At 39.2% G+C, this 22,314-nt stretch overlaps 1 protein-coding gene across 1 annotated transcript in view; it reads left to right on the top strand.

Moving 5' to 3' along the window:
- palmdb (palmdelphin b) overlaps window positions 1-22,314 on the top strand; it is a 56,223-nt gene that overhangs the window by 5,011 nt on the left and 28,898 nt on the right. Inside the window, exons 2-5 of the mRNA XM_020608945.1 lie at window positions 12,301-12,351; window positions 16,748-16,828; window positions 19,007-19,137; window positions 19,274-19,388. Coding sequence (XP_020464601.1) covers window positions 12,307-12,351; window positions 16,748-16,828; window positions 19,007-19,137; window positions 19,274-19,388 — 372 coding nt within the window. The 5' untranslated portion in view covers window positions 12,301-12,306. The remainder of the gene's footprint in view (window positions 1-12,300; window positions 12,352-16,747; window positions 16,829-19,006; window positions 19,138-19,273; window positions 19,389-22,314) is intronic.

A 22,314-nucleotide genomic window follows, 5' to 3' on the forward strand; every position in this document is an offset into this window, starting at 1 on the left:
AGGAACCCTTCAAATCTGAGAGACCTGGAGCAGTTGGCAAAAGAAGAGTGGTCCAAAATTCCAGTAGAGAACTGTAAGAAACTCACTGATGATTAAAGGAGACGACTGATTTCAGTTTTTTAGTCCAAAAGGTGTGCTACCAAATATTAAGTTGAGGGTGTCAGCAATTCTATCATTTTTGGGGTTCTGTGTGGAATGTATCAGATTAATCTTTTTTAAATCTGCTTCTTTGTGTTGTTCCAGTGAAGACACATATAAATAAATAAACATGTGAATAGCAAAGAATTTGTGATTTCAACAGTTGTCTGGGAGAAGGTATAAATATGGTTAAACAGTGTTGGTGACACACTATCTGTCTTTATAGGATGCAGCCATAGGTGATTGTAGTTTCCATTAATCCTGTTATGCAGCAGGTAAAATCATTGTGCCTCACTGTGGCTGTTGTCACTGTGTCACACAGACACACCTTCATTATTACTATGGAAATATACACTGCGTCCAGTTTTGCATTTTATTGCAGTTTGATCTGCTTTGAAAGTAGCTGTAGGTGGAGATAAAGTGGATGACACATCCACTGGCTGTGTGCTTTCAATCACTTTTACCATAAGACTTTATTGTATTATTTTAAAAACTGTGAACTGTTTATAAGGTTACATGTGAGACCTTGTTGATTTCACCCACTGGATGCAGCTGTGAGTAAATTATACGATGCTGGTTACAGGATCAGAGATTTTATATCTTCTATGCACAAATGCTGGTCAGTGATATTACAGACTACTGAGTGAGTATTTATGTGCAGTACTTCTACATAAATATTTTTGTCAGTGTCAGCCTAGGAATAGAGAACATAACAGGCAGGAGAAGAAAATACAGGGAAAGAATCTTTCCTCTCATATGTTTCCACGTCCTGACGTCAGTGACTTCAGTCAGTTGGGTTTCTGTCCTGCTCTTTAAAGGGGATGAGGAGCTGGTTTGATTGCACATAACTAAAGCTAGCCCTGACTCTACCTAGTCAGATACAGATGCAGACTGTGAACACTACAACCTGATAGAATAATCAACAATTGCTGGTTTGACAGGTCACATCCATATCTAGCTGTCAACCTCATACCTGTATGATTTCTCAGTTAAATGTTTTGTCAGACGTATTAATAAGGGAGCATGCTGAGAAGTAGCATGAAGTTATTTACAGGGTAGGAAAGTCTAAAACCTTTATCAAAAACTACAAAGATGCAACAACTCACCTTTGATCCAGCATGAGATGACGGTGGGTTTGACGACAGGCACAGAAGCAGAGAGGACTCAGAAGGAGGTTCAGCCAGATGACATTCTCATGGTCCTGAGACTTTCACAACATTTAGAGCAGTGATTGTAACTAAGTTATATCGCTCAGTGTGACAGTCATCCAAACTGCATACAGGGTGCAACATGCTTTTGAAAGCATTCACAATAAAGCAGAAGTCTCACATTGTGTGGCTCATTCAAGGTTGAGCCAAGGTGTTTTCCCACAACTGGCCATGGGGGTCAAAAATAAGCACACATTGAGGAACATACAATACTTCAACACCTCTTGGACACACTTGATTTTCTAGAGGTGATTCATTAATAGAGGCATTTCAAACAATTTGTCTTGTTTTTAGAAAAGGATGAGGACTACAGCTAGAATTATAGTTCTCCAAAATACACTGAACATTCCCACCAGGGGAATGCAGGGGTTCACAAAAAGCTAATGTGCACACATAACAAATTTTAAGAACATGTCGTGTAAACCTGAGTGTCAAAGAGAGCCAAGTGGTTGATCCTGTCCCTTTAGGAAGGCTGCTTCCAAATAGAAAACAAAAAAAACATAAAAACATGATAGCTAAGTCAGAAAAGTAGGAAAGAATCAGCCACACTAATGTCTTCAAACAACTCTGTACCCATCTACCAGCATGTATGGGGTTAATGTTCAATGAGTAATCTTACCCTCCTCTGATAAAATGCAGCACAAAGCCACCACCCTAAGCTTTTTTCTGCAACGTATTCACAATCCCCTGATGCAATCCCAGGATTACCTCAGGAGGGCATACATATGCTGACAACAATGTACCTTAATGTTATGCAGTGATTGGCTAGATGTACATAGGTGTGAAAGTAAGCAGCCTAGAGGAGGGAAAGACTGTGCTCCAAAATGTTCTCATTCATCAAGTCAACATTACAGAACTGCACAAAAGACAGTCCTTGGAGAGACAGTGGGATGCAGCCAGTGGGAGATTATGATGGCGGGGGCACTGAGAACGTGGTGATTCAGAAGAGTACACACTTTTGCCTTTAGTAATCATCAGATGACATGTCATACAAAATAACACATTTCAACAATGCTGTAACCATTTTTAACTCTACCGTTTTCATATCTTCCCAGTCAGTCTAATGATTAAAACGGTAAAAGCCTTTACAATAGTTATATACATATTTCTCTGGCTTGCTTTACAACATATATTCAGCAATTCTGAGGACCATATTTTACCATACATTTCATAGTTTAATTGTCAGTAATTTAACCTCAAAGAAATGCCTTTTATTTTTTTACTGGCTGTACATACAGTATACTCAGGTACTGTACAACACCTCCATTGTCAGCTCTGCTTTGTTTTGAATGCAAAGAGAGGCAGCTTTTCAAGGGTAGGGCTGAGAAGTGAAAGTCTGCAAGCCAAGAAATTTTGGGAACTGCCCAATCAGCTTTTACATGCAAGTGACTGTACTTTTGGCTAACTAGAAATTTGCTTTGAATCTTCTTGGCTTAGTCTTCTATTATTATGTGCCAGTTACATTTACAGTATTATGGACTGTTTCTACCTGGTGTTCCTGTTCGATTTGGGCATTGCATTAGTCCAGATGGATTGATGCACCCCTGTCTGTTGGCCATGGCTGAGAATACATTCACAAACATGTTGGAGATATATTTGACTGGACTTCACCCCTGTCAGCATATATTCAAGATGTTCATGTGTGTCCACATGTTTATCACATGTGATTGACAAGTGCTGAGGGTTTTCTTCCCACCATCAGTGCAGCAGTGAGTCACCTGCTGCAAACGCACCCACACACACAAGCACACACCACTGAGGGAACTTTACATTGAATTACATTCATTTCCTGTAGACTTATCCTAACCTTAACCATAACCACTATTTGCCTAACACTTAACCCTGGCTCTAACACTTTACCTAACCCTAGCCTCACCCTAACCTTAAACCACCCTAAATTTCAGTGATTTGGCAGATGGCCGACTCCCCACAATGTGAGTGTGATAACAGGTTTCGGTCCCCATAATGTAAGTAATACAAAGGCACTTACACTCCTACACACAGTGTCAGACTGGTCCCGCTATGAGCCAGGCAACTTTTCCAACAGTGCTGGATCAGACCTCCATAGTGTCAAAAGGAAGACAAGCTATCCAACAACATGAGCCTCTTCTCTTTCTCCTCTTCTCCCTTCTGCTTTAATTACCTCACTGTTCACTCAAAACATACACAAACAAAATTACATCATCTAGCAAGGTGATAACAATGAGAGAACATGCGAACAAGTGCAGTGGTAGCACATGCTTCATTTACCTGGTTTTAATATTAGCATGATGATAATGGAGTTCAATATCATGCTGTAGCTACATAGACGATCCTTATGCATATTTGATATATTTCTTATTGTGATTAATCAGATAAAATGTTATTTTTTGATTAAAAAAATCATATGACACCACCCTTTTTCTTAAAAATATACTGAGGAATAAAGGCTAGTAGAATATCCACGCTAGACCACAACTAAGGTGGGACAGCTTTCTATTATATGCTGACAGCTTACACTTTTGAGTGTTTATGACATATATACTGTTTTATTGAGATCAGAAGATGAAGGACTGAAGGAAGATTCTTAAATTCGTAGTACTCTGGACCCATCGCAGATTTTCTGCAGATGAAGAACCAGTAACAATAATAAGAATTGCTATGGTGTAGAGCTTACTTAACTATGAATTGGTTGGAGAAGTTCAGAACTCCTGGCTGTAGGTTTAATGCAAACAAAACAATAGAATATGTTGTTTCATAATGAAAGGAGGGCATGGTTAGTTAGCGCATTCAGACAGAATGCAAAGCAAATTTTAGAGGTAGTGCAATTACATCGAAAGTCAATATAAAGATGTGATAAGACACAAATTTTGCCTGGTGGATTAACTGCCCGAGTTGAAAATGTCTCAACTTGAGTGAAGCCCTGCAGGACTGGGCAGGGCTGTTGGTCAGTGCCTGATGTACAGTAAATTAACTAGAGCTGATGCTGCATTCAGAATCAGAATCAGCTTTATTGGCCAGGTGTGTTAGACACACCAGGAATCTGACTCTGGTACAGTGGCTCTCAATGTGCATGTACAATGTTCTTCTGTAAGGCAACAAGTAGATAAGTAAACAAGACAAGGCTGAGAGACCAGAGAGAGAACTGTTTTGAGTGTCTACAGCTTCAGGTTGTTGCGACCACACCACAGGACCAGCTGTTCAATCTGTTTGCAGGCCATCTTGTCACCATCTCGGATGTGTCATCTGTGAACTTTAGGAATTTAACAGAGGGGTCCTCCAAGGTGCAGTCATTTGTGTAGAGTATTGTAAGGGTGCTATCACAAGCTCCATAAAAACCAGTAGTGGTTGTGTAGCATTGGCAGAAGCATTGATATGTACTCATAACAGAAACTAACACATAAGGATCAGGTTGTGTCATACCTGAAGTACATCTGCATTTATGTTTTATGATTATCTGTCACAGGGGTGAGAGAAAGACAAAGGTCAAGAGAGAGAAAAAGAGCACTAGCGTAAAATTTAGTGCTGAAATAATTGATTAATAGACAGTTCTTTCAATTGCCCTTTCTATACAATTACAACAAAAGTCAACAGTGGTCAGCAGGTATCTGAATCCAGCTGCTGTATTAAATGATATACTGTACTTTAATTTTTATATATAAAGTTGATTTTACCACTTTGTGCATGCAATTGGTCTCCTGTGTTGTCCCCCATCAGAAGACCATTTCCAGATGATGGTGGAAATCACAAAGGCTTTGAATGGCCTTGTGTGGATAATGAGCAATAAAATTAATCACATATTGTGTCTTACTGTATCCAGTACAGTACAAAATGTTATGCAGATAAGATCAGATACTGCATAAATCATGAGGCCTGCATGCAGCCTTAGGCTCATAACAGAAATGCTAAATAAATACAAACAGCTAAGGCAATAGTTTGCATTGTGCAGTTCTGTAATCTGCTTAGCCCCATCACCAAAACACTGAACCTTAAAATATGTATGTGAATTTACCATATGTAAATGGTTAAGAGAAAAATACTAATCCATCCATTTAAAACTAGAACGCACTCAAGAGAACACTTCCGTCTGAACGTGTGCAAATTTCATTTGGGTATTTTATAAGAGGAAATGTTGTAATTTGCTTCTGGCTCTACATCAAAACACCCACATAAACAATCATGAGATATATAGAACTTTTTTCAACTGACTGAAAAATGTCAGAAGTAAAATGGTAAAAAATACTCTTTCTTGCAATGTTAAAACAAAACAAAAACTTTCACTGCTCCCTCAGCCTGTGGCCTACATTTTTGATTGTGTAGTTTAAAGAAGTGTTAATTCCATATTTCACTGTAGCTGTACCTCTGACTACAAGCTGACATGAACTGTTGACTTTAGTTTTTAATATGATATACATTAATGTCAAACGTGCTATTCTGCATAATTAGTACTTTTACATTTACATAGTACTTTAGGTGCATTTTGATGTTAATACTTTTGTCATTTTACTCAAGTAGCATTTTGAATAAGGAAGGGCCTTTACATGTAACAAAGTATTTTTAAACTGCTGGATTGCTACATTTACTTAATTATGGGATATGAGAACTTCTTCCACCATTGTTTATATAAATAAACAATAAATGGTTGTATATGGTCTAGATTTGTGCAGCTGTGTGTAATTCCAGTTTGGCAGTTCTAGTTCCAAAGGTCAGAGTAGATGGATCAGCCAACAAAGTATGTGTGACTGGACACAGGAGTTTTGTTTCTACAGTTAACAAACTTTAACCATAGTGGCAGAAAAAGATTTATAGTAACAGTAGTAATTTTAGTTTTACTTTGTTGTTGTGCATTAATGACATGTCAGTCATGAGTTTTGGTTGTTTGTTTTGTTTTTTAGACTTATTTGCATCATTTGGTCTTCAGCGATCAGCAAATTGCCCAACCCATGTTAAAAGGTTGATAAGTCCTCCAACCTATATGACCCATTTGGTAATTTGTCCTTTCTCTCTCATACAAGAGGCATGTCTCATTAAATACTGCTCCTACAGGTAGTGGGAGGAATTGCAACAATTCCACCAACAATAACAACAAAGTGCGCCACACTACCAGGCTTTCTGGACCTTTGCCGTCATGGAAACAGTTAGAAACATCAGCAAGCTACTAAAAATCATAAATATCATGTTACAATTATGAAGTCATCGTGGTCGCATAATGTTTTGCCATTTGATTCAGTCACAAAAACTACTTGGCTAGATTTAGGGAAACAAATGCTTGGTGAGGTTTAGACATAAAACTACTTGGTTACATTTAAGAACAAACCCATGTTGTTACATTTAGGAATAAAATCTTCTGAAAAAGACAAGCACATTGGAATTGAATTTGGCTCTCCTTTCCTCCTGCCTTAGTTAATTTGGTCGCTAGATGTCGCTAAACTAACTACGTAGACGTTTGTCATAATAATCTGCTGGCACAAATGATGTATAGTCTTGTATTTTACAGGAGGACAGTCTCTAAAGGGGACACCCTGGACTTACTTCTATCCAATTTTTCATCTGTCTGATCACATGGTAATAACCATGCACCCCCTGCTTTTATTCACTCTCATGTCCTAAATTTCTCTCCTGCTTGTAGAATTGAGGAAGCATTTAGAAGCTCTTTTCACCACCATTATAGAGGCTCCACCATGTCATGTGAGCATAGAAGAACTTGTCTCTCAGTTCGAGTGTGCTGTATTGTACACCCTTGACTCTGCTGCACCCCCCTTAAACATAGAAAATGTCAATCTTTGACCACACCTTGTCTTTATAATAGCAACTTTAAAGAAATGAAGAGAACATGCACAAAGGCAGAGTGGAAATGAAAGCAGGATAAACTACAAATCTCACTTCAAATTCTGAAAGATCACATGAGTGAATACCAGCTGTTAAAAATGCAAGAACACAATATATCTCCAATTGTATCAAAAAAAATAATCCAAGTATACCTTTCACTGGATTAATCTCTGTGAACTCCACATAAAACATTTACCAATCTGTTCTTTTTCAGTTTCCCTTTCTTGCATTTTTTGCTTACATCTTAGTCCCAGTCGCTGAAAACATGAAGAGGAATGTTCAGAATCGGAATCAGAATCTGTTTTATTGGCCAGGTGTGTCGGACACACAAGAAATTTGACTCTGGTACATCGGCTCTCAATGTGCATGTACATATCCCCATGCAAGGGGCAAGTAAACAGTAAACCAGCACAAGGCTATGTAATATAACAAAATAAGCAGTATTAACAAGCAACAAACAGTGCAAACAATGCAACCACAAAGTCTAAACGTTCTTCACTGCTCAGACTAAATCCACATTAACACTTTCTAATGGCAGCAGTGCCTGTTTTTAGTGTAATCATTATTTGTATAAGCATTTAAAGATATTGTGTATACAAATTCATTATTCTGGGTTTTGTAGAACGTTTTATGTTTTGTATAAATTGTTTTGTAGCTCAAATGTTGTTGATAAAGGTAAATTAGGTAAATACAGCATATCACATCCACCTTTATTTGTACCTGACCCGCAAGGATTTTCATCCTCAAAGAGAGAAATCTTTCTAATGATTGAAGAAAGAGACAGTTCTTTTGTCAGTTATACTTTCAGTTAAACCAAATCCATTACTTTTAACTATTTGGTCATTTTATAAAAATAATTTTTAAAAAGCTTCGGAACCTTAAAGTGGTTATTTGTCTGCTTTATAGATCTGCAGTGATGCGATGCAGTTTGAGATCCATCAGATCAGCTGCAGCATCTGATCATAAACAAATTTCCAATTAACGAGTGTGCCAGTCTGGTAACATGCTAAAAGACTGTGAAGGATGGCCACACGGATCCTTGTTCATTGCTCGCTCAAGAGCCCTTTTTGCTCCTCCAAGCAGGACTTTGGAAGTTGATGGAGTGGTGGAATAACTTCTAGACTGAGTCTGGATTGAGGGACTGAGGAGTGAGGAGCAATAAAATAAGGGGACATGGGATGTACCCACTGAGTGATTCCCATTGCCTTAAAATGTTTCCTTGTTCCCCTCACTTGCATCTCATCTTCGCATCTTAATCACCTAAGCAAAAGAATGAAAGGGAAAAATGGAAGGAGAGAGAGGAAACGTCATGTTTGTGGCAACGGCATGAGGTGTTCTTTCCTCTGATCTGCCATTTAAAGCATAGATAAAGCACAGATAAAACCATATATGTCCTCTGACATGTTGAGGACGCAGGCAGCAGTAAACAGTTCAAGTGCTACTAGTAGTGTTAACACTAACGCCACATAAATAAACTTGTCACTGCTTATTTATCCTGTTACCTCCTACTGTATTTGCAGCAGCTTGACATTTCCCTGCCAGTCAACTGATCCAGTGTTCAGTCTGTGCCGAGCTAAACTGCCTGTAAGTCATGACCTCTGTTATACCAGAATACATCAAGTATAATACTAGATATGTGTGGGTTTACTTTGCCTCTCTGCTCCACAAATGAGCAGTTTATTGCCCAAATTATCTTGGACTTCCAGATCTGATCTTGACTGACACAGCGCTCCTTAACTGCTATTTCTTTATACATTTGGGCTGTCTTTGAGTAGTGTGGATGCTAATGTACAAACAACAGAGAACATAATTGATTCTGCTTCATCATTACATGAGAGTAGTGTTTAAATAAATTGCTACTGTCTTAAATGAAAAATAGTTTTGTGTTTCATACCAATTTGCCTTCACATAACACTGACAGGTCACTAAGTACGAGCACTCACCCTTCTCAAGTTAACAAAAACACAGCAGATTCTTAAATGTTGGATGATAGAGACTTTTATAAAGCAATCGTTCTCCTTTTTATAATGAGTACCTTCTCACAAATGTAACATTTTGAAAGTTGTTTTGTTGACTTTGGAGAGGTTAAGCCAGTCTGCCATTTTTGTTTACAACTGTATTTTGTTTCAAATATTACTAATACGTGTGTCACATGTAATACATAGCATAACATTTGTTTACAATGGTGTCATGAGTTTGTTTTCTCAGTCTTTTTTGCTTTGCTCATGTCTGTAGTAGAGAGGCCATAGTGTAAACTAAACAATGAAAAAAGAGATTCAATATGGGACCTTTTTGGCCATGAAGCTGAATAAATCAGGATATTTTACCAACTTGAACCCAGATCCAAGATAGAACCAGCTATCCAAACCCATCCCTATACATACAGTACATACTGTACATGCAGTATACAGTAAGGTCTATAAGTACATCCCAATTAAAAATTATTCTGTGGCATAATGGAAATCTTATGATGCCACAAAAGGTTGAATGACAAATAAAGACAAAATCCATGTCTAGACAAAAGGGTTTGTGTAAAAAACAATGTGCAGTGACTGGATGTTTTAGCTTAAAATGGTGAAGAGAGGAGGTGAACTTATAGCAACACTACGGCACCAAGTAAAACATTTCATGCCAACAACAGAGTGTAAATGGCTTGTCAAAAAGACATTTACATTATGCGGCCCTACTGGCCTTTTATTTGAAATTGGAGCTGTATACTGCCTCTTTCACTGGGCCAGACCTGCTAGAGCTAAACGGTGTCTAATGTGTTAACTGGAGAGTGAAAAGCATCAGCTCCTCTGTAAAACATAAAATCACATTTTAATAAACAAGCTCATAAGCACTTTTGCCTTTAGGAGTTCTATTTATAAGTGATGTTAATAGCATAGCTTTGACGGTCCTCTCTAGTAAACACAGTTCACTGCAGCATTTAGATGACAGGCATTTAAGGTTCAAGTTTAACTGTGTTTATCTTAAAACCACACAAATCACAGTGCTTGATCAAATCTATAGTGATTAGAAAGGTATTATTTAAATAATAAAATATAACCAGAGATCAAAGAAAGTATCTAATCCCCTAAAATATAAGACTGAGATAATTTTAGAAACATAGATTTTTGACTAGGATAAGGATAATCATTTTATTTGGCTAAGTATGTCACACACACAAGGAATTTGTTTCCAGTACAGAACCGAAGCAGCCATCTGCGGCCCCAATTTACACCAGGGGCAACTTGGGGTTCAGTGTCTTGCCCAAGGACACTCCAACATGTGGATGGCAGGCACTGTGATTCGAACCTCCAACCCTGCGGCTGGGAGACGACCGCTCTACTCACTGAATCCCAAAGTTTTAAAAAATGATTTCTGTTTATAACACCAATGCATGACAGCTACTATTGTATGGTAACATTTAGGGAAAGTTGTGGTTGTAGTAAAAAACTAACAAAACAAAAAGGAAACATTAGCTGGTGGATTGTGTCAGGAGGTAAACTCAAGTCTCCTGCATGAAAAACACATTCTTTTACCAGGACCATATTCCAGAAGACTGGCCAGGAAAATGTCAATTACTGATAAAATAATAGGCTGAAATGATGGACAATGAGTTAACAATGACAGCAATGTAAAGTGCCTTAGGCATGATGTATTTTTGTGGGCCAATGTGAAAGTTGGCATCACCCTGGTTCCTTCGACAAAAAGTCAATGGGATTTTTCCATAGACTTTTGGATTACTGCAGAAAATAAGCTCCATGGCAAACAATGGTTTATTACACTTGAATACTGTCTTTTTTGCTTTTCTTTTTCATATCTTTCCACTTTCCTTACTGTCACTTTTTCTTTTGAGTTACCTTTGCCTTTCTTCCTGCCTCTCTTTCTCCCAAATTGCACTACTGCAGACTCTCCTGCTGATTTTTCCCTCACATGAATGTGAACCTAGTGCTCACTTTTCAAACAGGCCTTGTGGGAGGTTGCTGTCCTCTATCTGGAGAGGCAGCTGAACCTTTGTTCTGTTCTTCATTCTGTTCTCCTCTGGTTTACTGTCATGTATCATGACACCTTTGCTCAGTCATTGCGCCAGTCCGTGGAGGCATGAGGCAATTATCTCTCTGCCATTTGACACATATATGGCACTTCTCTGTCTGTCCCTGTCTCTCTCTGTCAAGGATGATATACAGTAATAAAATCCATCTTGTGTGTTATAATGTACCAGTGTAAATTAATGGTGGCATGGACAAACACAGTTTGGAGGTATGCGGTTGACCTTTTATAGTGTAGGATATAATAGATATACATGTACATACTGTAGACTGAATATATTTCCAGTCACATTATAGATGTATGTACAGTTAAACACAACTATTACAAGTGCCAGTAGTCTCCCTACCCAAAGAAGAAAAAGGAAAAGACACGCACCAGATTAATATATGGATGTATTATGAAACCTTTTATAATACAGCCACAGATTTGTATTGCAATAATTGTCTCCATTTTTTTTATGCTTTCATGCTTTTCCCCCCATGCTTTCACCAAAACAGCCACCATGTCCTGCACTGATGACGCACAGTGTTTCTTGTACTGTCTTTGCTGGGGACACATTGGGATGCATTAGCATTTACAAGACAAAAGAAGTGTGGTCAAATGCATCCCAGGCCACCTCGGGCAAGTGGTTTGAGTGATCAGATCACAATCTGTCTTGGTAGTTGTTTACAGTTGTATTTAGTGTTGTCCACTTGTCATCCAGTCATCTAGACATGGTCTAAACTTTGTAATGAAACAACTCCATGACTTAGAACAATGTGTCAATTTTAATAAAAGATGACACTGTTAATATTCAATATTTTTTCCACAAAATCTTTGTTATACTTACAAATAATGTGTGTCCAACGTTTGATATATGTTATTCCTTTGTGCTATAGAGTGCCATTAGTAAGTGAAAACTAAAAAAGAACATCAGAGTCACACTGATGCACTGGGTGATGTGTTCTTTTTCTCTTTCACCATCCTGCTGCCATGATCCAAACATGGATTAATTCACCATGGAAAAAGTCTGTGTATTTACACAGCTGTGCATAAAAGGACTTGATTTTGATTTTGCTAATGAGTTTAGAATTTAAGTTCATTTCATTCATGTCCTCTGTGTGTCCTTTAGGCCATCATGGAGGAGGCTGACCTGCTGAAAGAGCGGCTCCAGGCGATCACTGTAAGGACCAGCCCTGTGCTTCTGGTAGTAACAGGAGAAAGCTACAATACATAGGATGCTGGTTTGCAGATTTGAACTGTTATTATTATTATTATATTCTGGGAATAATCAGCACTTAATGTCCACAAACTCCCTGGTGGTCAAGCTGAAAGTAGAACCTTAGGTTTGTTCAGCCTGATTTCATTTGCTTGTTATCTGGCCATCTACACAGGTCATTTGCAAGTGAAGAGATTAAGTGCTTATGCTCAGGCTTTGGTTACTTAAAGTATCTCAGCAGCATAGAGGCTCTTCAGATTCCAAAAAGCTAAATTTGTTTCCTGTTTAAAAAGTGATACAATGAATAAAAATGAACATTTTGAGAAACACTGATGAGGACAGCACTACAAGTTGTTAGACCATCTTTAAAGGGGATGTGTTCATGATGATTTTAAAGATTACGTTCACATTTAAGGTGCATTTTTACACAAAACAAGGACTGTGAATTTTGTCCCCCATCAGTTACAGTGGAATCACATTAGGAAGGAATCTGTTCAAAAACCTCAGTGTACATGTGTAAGTACAGTATAGCATGTAAATGTTGTTTTAAGCATGACGACACATCCTGAGGCTACTCTTTACTTCATCCAGCCTGGACCTGGCTGCATTCACTACCTGACCTCCACCCTCTCACTATCTCTGTCACATAAAGGAGATGCTATCTCCTGTGCTGGCATAATCATTGGTAGCCTCGACATAATCGCTGACGTGCAGAATGACACGATATGGAGATCATCCTAAGGATACTGGCCTGGGCATTTTCCATTGCTACAGTGACATATAATAATAATACAGTGTCAGTGAACCCTTTGATATTATCTCCATTAATGTATAAAACCAGGGCCAGAAAAACATGGAGAAGACAAGGGCTGTGAAAATAATGAACAAAAATGACATAGCTTATTTTGGTTATAGTTATACTATTGATGAGCCAGTATGCAACCCTGTAAACAGCAATGTGTTCAGCCGTGTTTAACTCACAACGCAGAGCAACAGATAAGGTTTTCTTTTGTCTTGCAATCACTGAAACATCTGCAAATGATTTCTTATTTTGTAGATGTTTCTAGCAATTTGACTAACCACATTTCAGTGATTCGGTGCTGTGATGGGTAGTCTCAGGAGGATGTCTTGATGCAGCATTGAAACAGGACTTGTTTCCAAGCAGCGTCTGGAAATAAAAAGTGTGGGTGTGTTGTTGCAGGAGGATGGAGTCTTAGAGTTCTAGCTATAACTGTGCAGGTCACTTCACCTGGCAGAGTGCAGGGAGGCAGCACAGTGTTTATGCAAGAAACAATGAAGACACACTGGTGGTCATTTAGGACATGACTCTGGAGCTGCGATTATCATCTACCTGAGACAAAAAAGAGACTATCTGTCTCTCCCTCTTCTGTCTTCTCCAGTGTGATTCACTCCCTGCTCTCTTCGTTCTAACTTTAACAGTCTGTCCATCAACACTAATGAGATTTTTTATGAAACCTACCTTAACATCATTAGGATACACTGCCTGCTTCTGTTACAGCGCCCGGCAGTACCTGCATATCAACTGTGATGGGGCCATTTTGGGCTCATGGGGCGCTGTGGTGGACTTATATTAAGGCAAATCTGATTCGCTTTATGGTAAACAAAACCTAATCTCCTTTAAAATCCAGTGAATACAGCCTTTGCTCAGTTTTTCAATTCATGTTCTACTGCTTTTTAGGAAACCTTCTACATATTAATTTAAATTCTTGAGAAGATCCAAAAATCATAGTGTAGACTGAATATTTCACTCAGTTTATTTTTCTTGCTTTGATTGTTACTAATAGAGTAAAAAGATTATAGCCCACCACCCACCCACCCACACACACACACACACACACACACACAGTCATCTCCATTGCCTATTAGATCTGCTCCCCCCATCCTCAGAGATGGTAACTATAAATGTGGCAGGTGCACTCAGCACATTTACACCCACCGCTGCAGGTCATTTAATCACCCTCACACAGGTCGTAATATCAAAATCAATGCTATGATTACCTGCAGCACTACACATGTAGTCTGATAAAATGTCTGTGTGGACTTGCCTGTTTTGGCAAAACTCTTACCCTTTATGCACACATATTAGTGAACACAGATCTAGTATCAGGCGTTTAGATCCAAGAGGTCCAGTGGCAGCATATTTCTGTAATGTAGGACACCATTAGTTCTGTGAGATACATCGCTGCTGAAACAGTTGCCTCCTCTTTAAGGGGTGGAGATTGCGACAAGAGATGTCTCCAAAGGGGAGGCGTATTGGAATTATAAACTTAACATACTGTCTCCTTATGGACTGAATGAGGATTTTTACATTAGGCCTTTGTAGGTTGAACTCTATGTTTTGATCATAATGTTTATGAATTGGATCTTTACATAAGATATGATCCTTATCATGGCATATTTAAGGATTGCAAAAGTTGTGTACACACTGAAAGAAACATTTTGTGCCATTGGATACTTTTAATTATGAGCCTTATAAGGATTTATTTGTCCAATTATTGGATATACTTAGAATAGGATTGGGTAGTTTTTTTTATGTGTGTAGATGCAGGTTTGTGTTTTTTACTGTAATGTGGTGGATGCAGTAAATGTTGTGTGAGAAAACTGGGGTCATATTGTTATTGTATGTTGTGGTGTCACCTGACATCAGTTTGAAAGAGTCCGTATGTATGTCAGGTCAGAGTAAAAGCTAAAATGAAAACTCAATGTTGAAACATCATTGGCAAGGCAGCTTGACCTGAACAAAAGTAATTTTGTGGATCATTAAATCAGTGTGTATGCTATGATCTTTTTATTCTTCTATTATTGCTCTTTGGTCTACACACCTGATGCAACGATATGTTACTGGGGAGTTGCATCCACTTTTCTTAAAGAATTTGCTTGGATTGTTGAAATTAATAGCTACAGCATCACACAATAGCTTCATCAAATAAACAGCTAACTTACAATCATGGCCAACATGAAGTGTATTTATTTGTTTTTTGTATAATAATAGTACACGCACTGCCAAGGATACCACTGTTTCTCTGTCTACTCAAACAAAAGCTACTTTCATGTAGCAGAATTGTTTTAAACTTACTGGCAACTCAGCATGTTGTTTTTTTTTTGACTCGACTGCTCTGAGGTCAAAGGTCAAGGTCAAAGTGTTTATTTGTCCTATGCACAGTTAGGAAACGTGTTTCCCTGTACCATACAATTCTTACTTTGCCGTCCACATGAATGCCACATAATACAAGTGAAATATAAAGTAGGTCTCAGAGTTATCCTGCAGCTGTATAAAACACAAAACAAACCAGTGATTTAGGGATACAACAAAGCTTTTTGTCTCTTTCTTTTTGTCCTATAATATATGGATGCAAGTCTCGTGTTGCGAATTCTCTTGCTGAGAGAAATATCCATTAAGGGAAATACACAATCTTAAAGCCGGTTTTCAGGCTATTTTGCTTATTAGCCAGTACAATCTTGAAGTCGTTTTTCAGGCTATTTTGCTTATTAGCCAGTCAGCTGTAGCACAGCAAACATCTTAAAATATATCTACTTACTGTATGTCCCCACTAGTCAGTTTTGATGCACGGTTGTATGATAGATGACTATACTTTTGAAGAAGAAATGCAAGGAATTTTTCCGACAACTGAGTGAGGCTGCTCTGTAGACATGTGAGACTAATCGGAAAAGCCTGCTCATCTGGTATCTGAATACAAACGTGATGAGTAACGGGAGTCATTTGATCCTTAAGCTTCTCCCAGTTATCATTTCACCAGTTGTCTCTGTGAAATGGTTCACACAGTCCAGGCATTTGAGCAAACTGACATTAGTGAATTTGACAGAGTTGGGCACAGATACTGGGCTAAAAATACAAGCAGACGTCATTAGGGAGATCCCCTTTCACTGGGGCTTAGTGTCACACTTATCCAGGAGCTAATTTTATCCCCCAGTGACCCCCATCAGTGTGACAAATGTGAACAGTGGGCTTGTGTTTTGATGCCGAGCTAATGATTAAGTAATGTGTTTGGCTGTGGTCATTCAGGCAGGCCAAACATGTGTCCATGACTTTAAATGTCCAGCAGGAAATATAACTTCATTAAAGACGATTGATCTTTTCACACAAGGTGCTTATTAACAGAGAGTGCTGTATTGGTTGTAGTGAACACACACACATACACAGACAACAACTAAGTTAGGTCAGGGCATGAAGGTTGTATAGCTTTTTATCTATTTATGGCTGATGATGTCCAGCTGTCGACTCAAGGTTGGACTGTCAGCACGAGCAGACAACAGGTGGAATAGTTTCCATGTAGTAAAATTTACACAGGATGCAAATATGTTTCATTTGCCCCCACAGGACAAAAGGAGAATCCAAGAGGACATCGCCAAGAAAAAGAGACAGATTGAAGAGAAGAAATTAAAACTTCAGTACTTAAAGGTACATTTTACTGTAATAGCATGAAAAGAAACAGGAGACAATGTCGTACACTGGATATGTGAAAATGTGGTTCTAACATTGTGTCCCATCTAAAAAAGAGCAGTGCAGTACAAAGTAGAAATGTTTCTCCAGCAGTCACTGAACAGACAGTAAAGACTCCCAGGAGGAACATTTACTGTCTCAAAGCTAATAACACTGCAACAACCTCATTTCTGTACTCAGATAAAAACCATGTTGCAAGGCCAGAACTTGTGTTTCACAAATGTTATCTGAAGTCCTTGTATATTAGCTTTATATAACATTGTGATATTCTTCTTATTTCACCTATACTGATTTCACTACAAACCAAATTAAAGTGTTAGTGGTTTCACCTACATCACCATTAGTCAACTTCTCTGATCCCACAACAATGTGAATAATAAAATTCCAAGCAATTTTAATATTTAGAATGTGGAGAGGAGTATGGGAAACATTAGGATGCTCCAGAATCATCCTGTAGAAGTGATGAGATTTCAAAATAATTATTTTGTTTAAAGCTGTATGTCACTGTAGTTACTGCTGGTGTTGTATTGGAGGGCATTACAACCCCAAGTCAGAAAAAGTTGGGATGGTTTGTAAAAACAAAATTAAAACAAAAACAGGAATGTGTAAATCATATGTGTCCTGTACTACATTGAAAACAATACAGCAGCACTTTATTTAACATGACACCTCCTTAATTTTATTATTTGTTGAAAAATAAACATTCACTTCAATTCTGATTCCTGCAACACATTTAAAAAAAAAAAGGTGGGACGGCTGCATTTCAGGTCTAGTAAATGGTCTTATACTTGCTTAGTGTTTTTTAGTACACTCAAAGCACTTTCACACTACTTGGCTATTCACCCACTGGTGTTATCACCAGGAGCCACTGGGGGTTCAGTGTTTTGCTCAAGGACACTTCAACATGTTGACTGGACAAGCCAGGAATTGAACTGCTAATCTTCCAGTTAGGAAACTACCCGCTCTACCTTGTGAGCCACAGCCACCTCTAGTATTGGGGTAAAACAATGAAATGATGACTCCATGTGAAACAGGTGATGTCAGCAGGTGACTGTATCATGGTCTGGCACATACAGTAAGTAGCATCCAGGAAAGGCTGAGCCCTTTAGGAGCAAAAATGTACAGTAGATGTACATCCTTCATCTTAGGATGTTTATATTCTTCCGATTTTGCATCAGTTGCATGATTCAGTGTCATCAACTCACCCACTGGTAAATTCTTCTCATACAGCTCCTCTGGATAATATCTGGATAAATTCAGGGTTGGATATCTGAAAAGGGCTTAGGTTAGCTGTGGTTTAGAGCAAGTTCAGCTGAACTGGAACTTGCAGGGGTTTATAAATGTATGTGTATTCTTAATTGGACCTCATTCCTTTGTCAAACAGAGCAAAGATTCAGCTAATCTGCAGCTAAATTAATAAATAAATCTGGCATCTTTTAGAGCATGTTGACTGTAAATTTAAAAAGGAAATTCTGTGATAATCCAGGCTGTAGAACTGTGCCCTTATTCTATACTCAGCTCTTGTTCATACACACTGAAGGATGGGAAACTGAAGGCATTTAGTGGAGAGGTAGGTAATGAATGAAGATCCAGGACATAAAATGTACGAGTGACTTTGTATGCTTTTGTTATTTTCCACAAATACCATAAAGACACTAAAAAAAAAATCATAATTTTGGTGTACCTACCAAAATATTTGTGAATCTAGAACCTAATCTGGCTACTTTAGCAACTCATTCTACACGCATGCGTAGTTGAGTCTTTCTTTCTTGAGAGACTGTAAAAACTTATGGCCATTCTTAGCCCTTGGAACTTTTTTTAAAGATAGGTCTCACATTCTTCATTAGGAAGGACCAAGGTCACCCAATGTGTTTTTAATAGCTTGTGGACAGCAATGGAGGTCTATGACACATACACAAATAATCTAAACCAGGTCCTGGATTTGCAAACATCAATGTGAGTAAAATTCATTGTTGGCTTTAGTTTCTGTATGAGGTCTATGGAAAACAAAAGAACAGAAAATCATTGGCCTTGTTTTTTAAGGGAACAGAAAGGGTGTGGTGCTGAGGAGGAAAAGGCAGACAAGGAAGGTGTCACCATGACACAAACCTGTGTGCTGTTCTCTTTGACTGACAGAAAAAAGCCCGGAGAGATCAATGGCTGATGGATGGTCTGAATCAGCCGTCAGAGAAGGAACAGGAAACCATGAGGCTTCAGGTGCAGGATGAACAGCAGGAGAGTGATCAGCTGCAGAGCAACATCCTCAGGTAACCTGAACCTGAATGCAAATATCCCACGGCATAGAGTCCATAGTCATTAGCTGTTAGCTGTTAGTTGCTGAAAATGTTGCTGAACTAAGCGTGTGTGCCAGTAAACAGCACAGTATATTACCCTCTTGTACAGAATAGAGAAGGAGATTGAGGCCTTGGAAGTACAGGAGCTCGACATCTCTGCCAATGAAGAAGTCGTTCTGAAGCGTTTGAAAGCAGTGGAGAGGACAGCTGAAGACATTATTAAGGTAGGCTCAGAACGGCTGGCTCCATTTTAATACTCTGCTTGCCTTACTGGCTCTTACATGGTTGTGTTGCTTATTGATTCTGGGACTTATCAATGATTATTGATGACCCAAACACCTGGTAATCCCTGCCTACAGTAAGGAGTTGGTAATTCACATACACTGCCATGGGCTGGACACCTTGGCTATAACAAAACATACCCATGAATCAGCTCATGTTTTCATTGCCCCTGTATGTACACTGATATTTAGACATACTGCACCACATGCACTACATGTCAAAAAACGTGTGCTTACCATAAGTGTGATCGGGCTGTCCTATAGCCACTTGCCATCATCTCCACCCCTTTCTGAGGCAGGGTGGCATATTGTTGGGCAGAAGAAGCCTGTCATTTGGATTAAGGAGTGTGAGGCAGCTTTCCTCACCTTACAGGCCTGCCTGTGTGCAGCTTCTGATTTTAAGAGCCCAGAGTTTACCAGGAGATTCCTGGTGCTGGTGGATGCATCCCCCTTGGAGTAATCTAAGGGCAGGAGTAACCTATCCTGTACCTGAACTTCCATGGTAGACCAGACACTCTGTGGGCTTGGAAATCCTGTGATAATAACTGTTGAGGAGAGAGTTTGATTTGGAGACTGGTCATCCTGCTCTCACATAGATAAAGTCCATGAAGGAGGGAGATGGTGAGGTCCCATCATTCACTGTGAATGAAGCCCTCGCTGACAAGTATAACATATGGTACACACATTACAGTTTATATATTTGGTACAGTTTACAGACTTAAAACTAACAAAAATCAAAAATTTGATTAAACTAATAGATTTTGTCAAATTAAATTCTGTTAAACTGAATTCAGGTGGCAAAATTAATACTGGTTACAACAGGATAGCACTTTGTTCTCAAAAACACATAAGCCAGTGTGTGAAACCTGAAGTCCTGCATTCGCACTACAGTCACATCTTTTTCAGGTTGGTCATCAAAGTTAAGCCAACATGATGCCTGACTTACTCTCAGATGTTCATCTTAATGTTCTCTTATTCCCAAAGCTAACAGAATTATTGAATGAAAATCATGTTGAATTGTTGTAATTTATGTTCACGGTGGCAAATTAGGTCTGCATGTTGTATTCACTAAACACTTTTGGAAAGTGTGGATTTTTTATTCACTGGATTTGTTTTTGCTTCTACTTGAGAAAGTCATTAAGAATCAGTAGGTAGCAGGCTATTAGCACTTTCCGGCAGGGACAGTGGAATGTAAATTTACATGATGAGAGAAATTAGCTTAATAATTCCATTGAATAAAGTGATGCTCAAAATGAAATATTATCAGAACAATTAAGTTGTAGCATTTCTTGGCTTCTTCCCATGTGTGTGCCCCATTCCCCCACACCCCATGTATAGCTGATCACTCATAGGTGCACTACACAGGTAAAACACAGTCTGCTCAGATTACAGCATCATCGATCGTTGCTGACAAACATGCTGGGTGTTTTTAACAGGTTGGAGGATGAGCTGAGCTTCACTTCGTTCACTTGCCTAGGTACTAAAGGACTATAGGTTGTACCTGTCAAGGGTGTATCAATCAAGTTATCCCTGTTTTCATTGTTTTATTGGTCCAAATAAAGGCTCACAGGTGTCACCTCTGTGCACCAAAGTGTGAATTGGCTATAGCTTTTCTCACTGTGTGTGGTCTGTGATTATGTGATTGGCATTTGACTGCTGGTGAAAGGGTTTATACTGAAAAGACAGTGACAAACTTAGGATTGTTTTCCTGCAGGTGCAACACTAGTGCTGGAGCAAATTGAGATTTATTGCAGTTTTCTGTGCAATTCTATTTTATGCATCTACATCTGTTTGGCAAATGAGCATGTTTGCTCTGTGTGGGAGAAGTGCGCCTGAGCCACTGCTTATGCTGATTAGGCAGCTCGGTGCAATTATGGTGCTTATTTTGGACTGAAATTTGTGTTAAAACCACCTCAACACATGAGGCGTACACACACCAACACACACACCCATTAAGTGCAAACACAAAGCATTACACCTATTGTTTGTGACTCCCCAGGGTATCACATATGACCAAACATCAGCACTGTTCTGTGTGCAACAGCTATCCTGTTTGTGTGCAGAAAAGCATTCATGTTAATGAAGCTATCCTAAGATCATAATGCCACTTTAGAACATTTTAATTACTATGGAGTTGCAGCTGCTGTGCCTCAGTGGTAAATTGTGTTAATAAAGTCAAACAAAAGGAGCATCAACATTCTCAGTCTGTGTGAGACAGAGACTAAAAAATGATATTTATATATTCATTAATTCATTTTCCTCCGCTCATCCAGAACCGGGTCACGGAGGCAGCAGTCTAAGCAAAGATGCCCAGACTTCCCTCTTTCCAGATACTTCCTCCCACTCCTGGGGGAATGCCAAGGCGTTCCCAGGCCAGCCGAGAGACATAGTCCCTCCAGCGTGTCCTGGGTCTTCCCTGGGGCCTCCTCCTGGTGGGACATGCCTGGAACGCCCCACGAGCCAACCAGGCTCGAAAGGACTTCTTCTTCAGCTTGACGGCATCCCTTACCTCTGGTGTCCACCACTGGGTTCAGAGATTGCCGCCGCAACAGGCACCGGAGACCTTATAAAGCTTGAAAGTTCTCCTTCTTCAGCTTGACGGCATCCCTTACATCTGGTGTCCACCACTGGGTTCAGAGATTGCCGCCGCAACAGGCACCGGAGACCTTATGACCACAGCTCTGAGCGGCTGCATCAGCAATGGAGGTGGAGAACATGGTCCATTCGGACTCAGTGTCTCCAGTCTTCCTCGGGATCTGGTCGAAGCTCTGCCGGAGGTGGGAGTTAAAGATCTCTCTGACAGGGGATTCTGCCAAACGTTCCCAACAGACCCTCACAATATGTTTGGGTCTGCCGGGTCTGTCCAGGG

The sequence above is a fragment of the Monopterus albus genome, unplaced genomic scaffold (genome assembly GCF_001952655.1).
Source record: "Monopterus albus unplaced genomic scaffold, M_albus_1.0 scaffold96.1, whole genome shotgun sequence".
Taxonomy (NCBI): Eukaryota; Metazoa; Chordata; class Actinopteri; order Synbranchiformes; family Synbranchidae; genus Monopterus; species Monopterus albus.